The sequence below is a fragment of the Nicotiana tabacum genome, chromosome 22, assembly GCF_000715075.1.
Source record: "Nicotiana tabacum cultivar K326 chromosome 22, ASM71507v2, whole genome shotgun sequence".
NCBI lineage: Eukaryota > Viridiplantae > Streptophyta > Magnoliopsida > Solanales > Solanaceae > Nicotiana > Nicotiana tabacum.
Window position 1 is genome coordinate 228,937,144 of NC_134101.1, and position 10,777 is coordinate 228,947,920.

General features: G+C 34.1%; 1 protein-coding gene across 1 annotated transcript; it reads left to right on the forward strand.

The window, feature by feature from the left end:
* Positions 1-5,911: 5,911 nt before the first annotated feature.
* LOC107790586 (uncharacterized) lies at positions 5,912-10,487 on the forward strand. Its single transcript, XM_075243742.1, has 5 exons — positions 5,912-6,238; positions 7,909-7,973; positions 8,074-8,134; positions 8,576-8,722; positions 10,138-10,487. The coding sequence occupies exons 1-5, from the start codon at positions 5,998-6,000 to the stop codon at positions 10,248-10,250; spliced, it is 627 nt and encodes a 208-aa protein (XP_075099843.1). The 5' UTR covers positions 5,912-5,997; the 3' UTR covers positions 10,251-10,487.
* Positions 10,488-10,777: the final 290 nt, after the last annotated feature.

Genomic DNA, 10,777 nt, shown 5'->3' on the forward strand with positions numbered 1-10,777 from the left:
AGTTTTATTCACACTTTCATAAGGATAAAAATAACACTACAATTTCGGGATAAGTTATTTCAGAATTGGTTGTACTGTTAGGGCTCGTTTGGTATGAGAGATAAGGAATAATTAATCTCAGAATTAAATTTAAGAAGAGTTTATCCCATGTTTGGTTGGCAAAAAATTACAGTATAACTAATCACGGGATTGTAGTATTTTTTATCCACGTGAAAAGGTGAAATAACTAATCCGCAATAATTAATCCTAGGATAACTTCTTTCCAACCAAGCGATCCCTAATTTTATCCTAACAAAACATATGATAAACTCGTCTCAAATATAATTTCAGAATTAATTATTCTTTATCCCTCATACCAAACGAGTAGTTAATTTGCTCCCTTTATTTTTCGGTAAAAGTTTATCCGCCACCAAACTATTGAATACATGACGTATGTCTTCACATATAATATTATCACTAAACCGTAGTTAATGGATACATATTCTCACTTTAATTTATCTTTTAATCATAATAAATTAATATCAGTTAGTAGATGATAAATACGAGTAGATTTTTATATATTTTCTCTTTACTTTTTTCTAACAACAACAACAACGATCCAGTGAAATTTCACTAATGGGGTCTGGGGAGGGTAGTGTGTACGCAAATCTTACCCATATTCCGAAGGAGTAGAGAGGCTGTTTCCGAAGGACCCTCGGCTCTAGAAGACTCTCTTTACTTTTATCCATTAAAAAAAAAGAGGGGGGCTTCTAACATATGAAGATTTAGAAATAAAGAATCATTTATCTCTTATTTATGTGATGTTTGGAGTTAATCATTAAGAAATGATTAAATAATTAAACAATAAGAAGAAATTTGTAGGGTATTCTATAGGACCACAAGAAGGAATCTCAAGAAGGTTTATGATCAAGATTTAGTAAGTTTCAAATAAAAATTACTACATATGTCAAAACCTGAGTTTGATTAAAAAGGAAGGAAATTTTGGCATTACATGTTTTAAAGGAGATATTTAAAAAGTATAATTAATTAGTACGAGAAATTAAATGTATTAAGCAATAATTACTATAATAAGGAATTTACATTAGGAGTTTGGTGAATTAAAAATGGAATTTTTTCTCATAATTCTCCCGTGGGACCCCAGCCCCCCCCCCCCACCCCCCACCCCCATTATGGAGAAAACATAGGCAGAAGAATAATTATAAAGTAGTGTACAATTTAAGTCAGTGACATTAATTAAGAAGTATACTGTATATTTTTGTAAGATTGTACTTCCTATTATTCCCCACATATCTTTTAATGCATACAAGGGATTTGTACTCTCTGAATGAGGACTTTTTTATTTTATTTTTACCGGTGTTCGGTACTTACTTTGGGACCCACTTATTGAAAGATCTCATTTTCGGAGTAAACACACTTAGAGCTCGTTTGGATGAGTTTGTTTTAAGTGACTTTTAAGTCAAAATCCATAAGTTAGGAATTTTAGATTTTAGCTTTTGAATTATTTTTATAATTTTAGCTTAAAAATAAGTATTTAAAAATAATTTTTTACTTTATTCAAATATTACAAAATAATTTAAAAGCTATTTTCACTTAAAAACACTTAAATAAGCCAATCCAAATGGGCTCTTAGTTGGCTCGAAGTGAATAACAACTTCTTTTGCTAGTTGAGAAATTTCATACTAGCTACTTCCACTACTGTTTGGGAAATCCTTCAAGAAGTTATGCAGGGACATCCTGTATTGCTGAATAGAGCACCCACTTTGCATAGATTAGGCATACAGGCATTCCAGCCCGTTTTAGTAGAGGGGCGCGCTATTTGGCCCGTTAGGAATTCTTCAAGCTCTAGCAGATGGGACAAACTAATTCTTTGATTCCAGTTAGTAAGAGGGATCTTGAACTAAGAAATAGACCCTAGAAGCTAAAAAAGGTTATCCTGAGCAATTGCAATAATGATTTGACCGCTTCTCATCGTTAATCCGGGTTCACTTTAGCCCTCGCCCCAGATTTAGTTACGATTAGAAATCAACTTTCTATCTTCATCCATGGATCCTTTATTCATACTTATTCAATTGGAAGTATTGATCCAATTCCAAAATTATGTTTCGCAATTTCATAATCCAATTTTTCAATGTCTTCGCTTCCTCCTCGCTTCTTTCCTGGCCGGTCGGTGTCGGGTCGGCCCCTAGGGCACTATTCGCCTTGGGAGTGGTTCGGCCATCAAGCTACTTTGTGGGGTAGGGGACCAGACTGGTGACTGCTGCGTTATCCGCTCCGCACTTGGCTACCCAGCGTTTACCGTGGGCACGATAACTGGTACACCAGAGGTGCGTCCTTCCCGGTCCTCTCGTACTAGGGAAAGGTCCTCTCAATGCCAATTTCATTACCTTCTCTGAATATGGTTAAGATAAAATAGTTAAAATAGCACGTGCTAGCTAGTTTTCGAACTGGTCATTCAAAAATAGCCAGTGTTTGCCAAGTCATTGAAAAATAGCCATTATTTTACTGCAACAGAGACCGGTCCAACATAATATACTGGAGTTCGATGCACCTGTGTATGAACTTCCAGCATATTATGTTGGACCGATATACTTTGCTGGCCCCAATATAATATACTGGAGTATTTTTCGGATTTTGAACAGTGTTTTCGTTCAGATTTATCTTTACACGAAAAGTGATTAAATTTCGACGACTTTTGAAACTGTGGCTATGTTTGAATGACCACTTGTAAATCTGGCTATTTTTTCCGATAAAATAAACTAGGGGAAAATACCTATCTCTCTCACCTAATTTTAAAATATAATTTCAAAATCTTTTCTTAATACTAACATCAATTGAAAAACAAATGTGCAAATATGTGCAAATTTAAATACCTAATATTATCCAAATATGTGCAAACAAACAAAAGTTCAAATGAAAGCATGTCTTTTATGGTTACTTTAGGAGAACAACAAATGAAAGACACGTGGACTCAACTACTAAAATGAGGGGATTGAAAGTGAAGTGATATATTTTAGAATTAATTTCTTAAATGATCATTCAAGTTGATGAAATTATTAAATAAAGTTATATTTTTTACAATAAATTTAAAATTTAAATCCCTTAGTTTTCTGCCATGTAGGCATCTTAGTGGGAATTTGGACATAAAAATCATAAAATTTCAAAAACAAAGTGGAAAAAAAATTCAAGTGAAAATGGTATTTGAAAATTAGAGTTGTGTTTGGACATGAATATAATTTTGGGTCTTTTTTGAAGTTTTGTGGGTGATCTGACTGAAAATTATGAAAAATAATTTTTTGGAGTTTTTAAAATTTTCAAAAAATTCCAAAAGTCATTTTCAAGTGAAAATTAAAATTTTTATGGCCAAACACTAATTTTAAAAAAAGTGAAAAGTTTTCGAAAAGAAATAAAAAAATTCTTATGTCCAAAAGGGCTCTTAATGTAGCAGAACGTTTTCTTTTTGTGGACCCCGCCTAAATTCAACCAAAATGTGATTATTAGCATCATAAACAAAACTCACCTTCTTTAGGCGATAGTCTATCGGAAACAGTTTCTCTGTCCTTCCAAAATAGGAGTAAGACTGCGTATATCATACCCTCCATAAATTCTACTTGTGAAATTATACTGGGTGGTTGTTGTTATTGGTGTAGCATCATAAACAAAACTATGAAAATTGAGATATGCACAAACGAAAAATATCATGGGTTGTTTAAAAAGAAAACTTATTTATTATGCGGAAGACATGTATTGAAGAATAAAAAATAAAAAATAAAAAAAAAGAATCGACCGTTCAAGTATTTTAAATTTAATGGCAAAATGGCAGGAAAGAGACATATAAAGCCTGTTTGGATTGGCTTAAAAGCTGGTCATTTTTAGATGTTGGGAGTGTTTGGTAAAAAAGAAAATAGCTTAAAAAAAGTTAAAACCGACTTAAAAAAAAGCCAAAAGCCACAAGTTGGCTATCTTTGACCAAGTATTTTACCCTCTTATCCCTAATAATATTTATTATTCCAAAAATGTCCTTCACAAATTTTTTTGAAATAATTATAATATCCAACTCAAACTTTTAAAATTTGTTAGAACGTGAACTTACTTTGAAGTTTAGCTTTGCTTTGAAAGGTGAATACGACATTTACCTAATGAAGTTTTCTTACTAAATAATTAAAACATGAAATAGGAAATAGTACTCCTAACTTAAAAGGAAGGAAAAATAGTCCTAAATATTAATATAAAAATGATTAAATATTTATTAGAATGTGATAGTCATTTCATATGTTTTCCCAGTAAGCTTGGAATTTCAAGAAATAAATAAAAAATTTACATGGTTGAAAGAAGTGAAAAATAAGAGTTCAACAATTATATTTATAAAAATTATCTTAGGTGATCATTTCAAATATTAATTATTTCGTATTTATATCAATAAGTTTAAAATAAAATATTATAGTAATAAGCTTTTTTATAGTATTAACAGATTTAAAGATATTTCAGTCATTTTAATAGAAAAAGTGCTTACCAGCACTTGTTCACCAAACATTTCAACAGTTTTTTTTCAGCTCCAGCACTTTTATCCAAACGCATAAATGCTTATTTATAAAACCAGCTCCAGCACTTAAAAAGTGCTTTTAAGCACTTGTGCTTAAAAGCTACTTTTTAAGCCAATCCAAACGGGCTCATAGTCACGAGTTTTTCAATCTACTTATTTATTTAGCAAATAATTAACAATTCTTTTTATCAATATGTATGGACTTGGATTATCAATAATAATTTTTTTAGACTTCGGATACTTGATCGATCCACTCACTTTTTTTCGTTCATTCTTATAAGTCAATAAAGTACCAGGATTAAATAAAGTACACTACTAGTATAAAGTTTTTTATACTGTTATATGTCAAATCCTTTAAACTTCTCATTTTATCCTTAACAAGAAGTTTTTATATCTATAAATATATAATGGTACTATAAATTTCAAAAGTGTTAAATATAATGGCATATTTATGATTACAATTTTCAAAAATTCTTCCATATCTTTCTTAAACTCCATGCTGGCTCAAAATTATATCAAATGAATTAGAATAGAACAAGTAGTAAAATTTTAAATTATACCGATTATTTAAAAATTTATTTACACTGTCTACTAATATAAGATAATTAAATCCAAAAATAAATTAGTACTATTACTTGACATTTTGGAGCCAAAAATTTATCCAAAATATTTTATGACAGCATTTTATATAAGCCAAATCCTCAACCACATTTTTGTTCTCTAGCAATTTTATCCACAGAATTCATCAAAAAAACAAGAAGGAATTAAGTAAAACATTAAAAAAGAGGAAATTTAATTTCTGTGTACCGACGATGTAAAAATTGTTAAACTATCAAGTCATGCTTAAGGTGACTTTTTATAATATATCTAATATACTACTTAGGTAAGCTTTCCAAATTAATAATTTATATATATTCAATGAAATTTTAAAGATGAATACAGGATTTGGACTAAAGTTACGGGGTTCGAAAAATATCCCGTTTTGCTTTTGCAATTAGATTCTTTTGTTTCATTCCTATTCTCCTTTCTCAAAAAAAAAAAAGGGCCAAACCCACAGGTCCTATATTAGCTCCGCCTTTGGCCGGGGTGGCAGTGGGGTGGGGTGGGGTGGGAGGATAGGTAGAGTAGGGGTGAGTGGGGTGGAGGGTGGACTGTGGAAGTGGAGAGTAGGGTGCGGAAGGTTGGAAAAAACTTTTGAAAAATATTATTATTTCTTTTGACGAGAAGTTATTAGGAAAATAAGTTAATAAGGAAAATATTTGGAGACAAAATTATTCATACCAAACACACCCAAAAAGTAGTATTACTTGACCCTATGGAGCCCAAGATAAGCATTTTATATAAGCCAAGTTCTCAACCACATTTTGGTCTATAGAAATTTTATCCACAGACCATATATATAAATATCATAAAGAGTGAACAAAAAAAAGACAGGAAATTCCGTTTAAAAAAAACAGATGGATTTAACTACAATTTCACAGTCTATTTCCTATGCTAATCTCCCAAAATTACCATCTTTGTTTCATTCAAGAGCTACCCTTTGTTCTTCTAATTCCATTAATATTCTTGGATTTAATTGCATACCCAGAAAGCTAAAATGCAATGCAAGGCAACTGAGGCAATTTGGAGCTATCCATGCTTCTGTGGCTGAGAGCAATTCAACTAATGTTTCAGTTACATGGCTTCTTGAATTTATAGGTATGTGGCAGATTTTTTCTTTTTTTGAGGGTGGGGTGGGGGTGGGTTGGGTTGGGGCGGGGTGGGGTGGGGTGAGGAAGGGGAGTCTTGGATTAATGATAACGTTGTCTTCACGGGTTCAAGTGACCCTTCCCCAGACCCTGCATGAACTACGGATACTTTGTGCACCGGGCTGGCTATAAAAGTTTCTGAATTCTGATCATGAGCTAATAGTGCTGAATTGTAGAATGGGAAACAATTAATGGGGTCAAATTTGCGAGAACTAATAAAAAAATGGCAGCCCGGTACACGAAGCATCTTGCATTCACGCAGGGTCCAGGGCCGCACTCCAAGAGGATGAGCCGTAGATGGTCTACCCTGATGCAAGCATTAGTGGCTGATTGCGCGGCTCGAACCCGTGACCTATTGCGAGAACTAATACTTGAATAAAGAAAAGGGGAAATGAAAAAATTCCAGTAGAGAAAAAAAGTTAGGTGATTTCTTCTTATATGCCTAAATTTTGGTGGACATAATTATTCGTACCTACACTCGTAAGAAGTAGCAAGTATCCGAAGAAATGATGTACATAAACTGGTCCGACACTACCATTATAAAACTTCAGGGACCAAACTCTTACACTTTTTAAATTAAGAATTTAACTTATATACACGTGCATTGCTTTTTACGCTGTGAGTGCATTTATAGCTGGTCATTTTCTTTATTCTCCGTATTTGATATTTACAATTAAGCTTATTATAGAGAATTATCTGTCGTTGTAGATCATTTTAACATGATGGTGTCTATAAAATTATACTGGAGTGCATAGAGATTAAACTCTTTATAAAGGGTAAATATGCTCAGTCAAAAAAATATGTAGGGATCAAACCAAGGTAATAACTCAAAAGCTAAAATCACTATTTTCTCTTATAATTTGTTGTTTCCTTTGTCTTAACTTAATCACTGTGAACCACATCAGGGGCGGACGCACGTTGAACGAAGCAGTGTCACGCGACACCGCTTCGTCGAAATTTTTGCTAATCATATGTATTAATACTGTGGGAAAATAATAACAAGAGAAAATGCCACCACTTAGACACGGATCATCGTCTAGTACGCTGGTTAAGTGCCTTATTTTGCTGTAAGAGGTCGTCGATTCGAACCTCAAGTAGAAAATATTTTTGGCAAATATTTGAGAGAGCCTCTAGTTAAAAATCATAGGTAAGTAGAATTGGACTCGGAACCTCTTTTAAATTAAGACTCAACAAAATCAATGCACTAACGCTATTTCTTGTATAATTAAAGTTATTTATTCTTCGTTCTTCTATAAATATTGACGCCACTTATAAAAAATCTTGTGTACGCCCCTGAACCACATGCTAGTTGATGCTTTAAAGCAAGGACCTGAATTTTTGTTACTTGCTTTCTTCTTTCATAATGAATGTGTTATAAGCTGCAGAGTATAGCAATCTATATATACTTGTGTGGATGTTTGGAATGGGGCCCAAGAGGCTCGGGTGAGCTTCATATTGGTTTCGGACTGATTTTGCTAGACTTGGCAGATAGTAATCTCTATATATGGTTGAAGACAAAGGAGCTTTAAGCATTTTTGTGATCTTATCTATACATGTTCCCTTTAGCTTAGAACTTTTAATTTAAATATCAATTATTGAATACAACAATCCTGGAAAAAGGTGATGGAGACGCAAGGCACATCGGTTCTCCAACTGCAAAGCCAGGCTCTCTTGAAATACCTTCTGTAAGTATTATGATGTACATTTCTTTTTGCAACATTGGATTCACCATTTAACATACATATGCACATGTATGTTAATTGCACATTCTGCAACACGGTTTAGGGTGCAGTTACTGTCGGACGTGTTGCTGAGAAAGCAGATATGGTCATTCCGGTGCCTACAGGTAATGAAAGCAGTTTTCTGAAATAATTTTACTTATAGAGCTATGGTTACTACTTGTTGTTTCTGCTTCCTTTTTAGTTTTTTCTTCTTGAATCGGGGGTCTATCGGAATCAGTCTCTCTACCTTCGTAAGGTAGGGGTAAGGCCTGCATACACTCTACCCTCCCCAGACTCCACTTTTCTGAGATTTCACTGGGTTTGTTGTTGTAGAATTTGACTTGTAGAAATTGACCGTGTAAGTAATGTTTACTCTATGTAATTTAACATGTCGAAAAAGGTTGCCAATCTTACTTTTCAAGTAACTTGTTCTACTGTTTAATTATCTTTCTTTTAGATGATCTGATGGTATAATTGGTTTTACGTTGTTAGTTTATAGAAGTTAAACTCAATTGAAATGCTTTGTCTTTCCCGCACCAGCTGAATATCTGTTAATGTACAAACAGTATCTGCTGTACATGCTCTGCTACAAAGCATGGAAGAGTATCTCGTAGTGACAGATTTAGACAGCACGAATGGCACGTTCATCGGTGAGAAGAGGCTTAGACCTGGTGTGGCTGCTGCTGCATTACCTGGAAGTCTCTTGACATTTGGTACAGCTTCTGTAATCAATCCTAATTTTACTTTCCGTATCCTACTTTCCTTTGCTGAGGGTCTATCGGAAAAAGTCTCTCTGCCTTCCAGGGTAGGGGTAAGGCTGCGCACATCCTACCCTCCCCAAACCCCACTTGTAGGAATAGACTGGTTGTTGTATCCTGCTTTCCTTTCCCTTTAAACCGTAGTTATAATTTCGTCCGTGTATAATTAAATCAGGGAATATAGTTAATTAGCCCAGAGTCCACAAGATTGACCCGCCTTAATTAGGTACGTATAGTCTGCTTTGGTCCAATGGATCTCATTGATTTGTCCCTTGGACTATGCCAAATCGATGTACTTTATAAACTTGTGCTGTCTTATATAGCACTTCTCTTTTCTCTCACTTTCTGACGTGGGATTTGTTTAAAGCATCATACGTACCTCTTCTTCGGAAGCTTGACAAGTTAGAAGCATGTCAGTCCACTTTTATCTGCCCTCCATCATGACCGACATTAGACCACGTGAGCTTGTTGAGAGGAAAACATGAGTCAATGGCCAATCTCTAGTGTGGATATGGAGTACATATGTAGCATTGACCAAATGAAATGTTTGGTGTACCTTGTCTTTGATGATATGAGACAACAACAACAACAACCCAGTATAATCCCACTTAGTGGGGTCTGGGGAGGGTAGTGTGTACGCAGACCTTACCCCTACCCTAGGGTAGAGAGACTGTTTCCAAATAGACCCCCGACATCCTTCCCTCCAAGAACTTCCCACCTTGCTCTTGGGGAGACTCGAACTCACAACCTCTCGGTTGGAAATGGGGGTTGCTTACCATCTTTGATGATATGAGAAACATTAAAAATTCATTAGATAAGTAAAACGGGAAGAAAAAAGACAAAAGGAAAAAAAAGAATTTTGAGACTATCTAGGGGGAAGTTGGAATGTCATTACTTAGAAAACTGGTATACAAGATTAAAAGAAATGGCAGTCTGATGCACAAAGCATTCCGCATTCGTGAAGGAAACATCTACTCAAATATGCTGAAAAAGCCTTGTTGCATCATCTTTTAGAAATAGCATACTTACAAGTAGATGTTCAAGCTTTTCATTTCCATCATTGAGTTTTTCTCACACTTTCTTATAATTTTTTGGTTGGCAATGTAGAGAGAAAGGATCATTCCTTGTCCATGGGATGGTTGTATTGCTTATGCTATCGTGTCAAGAATTTGATTTATATAGGCTGACAATATAAAGAACTTTTGCGCTATCAATTATTTCAACAAGTTACCTTCCTTATTTTTTCAGGTTACTAATCCCACTTATTATAAACAGTTGCTTGTAATTATCTTTTAGGTGATCTGATTGTTTATACTGTCAGTATATAGAAGTTAAACTCGTATATTAAATGTGTCAACTTTCTCATTTAGGGGACACCAATTTGGCGATATTCCGGGTAGCAAAGCTTGAGAAGATGGAAACTCCATCTGAACCAGAAGAAGCTGAAGCTAATACAGAGGAAGAGAAGCCAAGTAGCAGCTAAAAGTTCAGAGTTCTTATTATCTGCAATAATTTTGTAAATGCGGCCTTGGGGTGCGATCCTTCCCCCGACTCTAGTGAACGCGAGATGCCTTGTGCACCCTACTGCCCTTTTTTTTTTAAATTTTGTAAACAAAGGAAATTTATATATGTGACTTGAGTTTTGTCTCCTTTTCTTTTCTACTAGAAGACTACTGTGTCATTCTGTAACATTTATAGAAAATATGATTTGCCTTTTCTATGCTCACTTTTACCTAAAATGAAAGGGAAAAATTATAGAAAAAGGAAAAGAGTTAGATAATTATCCAGACAGTTTTATATATAAAAGGCTAACTACAAATACTTTACTTAAAGGTTTAGATCTAATAACTTATGGCTTCTCTCTTCTATATTCCAATTGATACGTTTACTTGCCTAATTTCACTTAATTTGTGATCAATTTTTAACCAAACACGAAACCAGGCTTAATCAGGCAATACGGGTAAAGTACATCGGGTGGAAAATGACCAAAAAATTTAACACAATGAATGA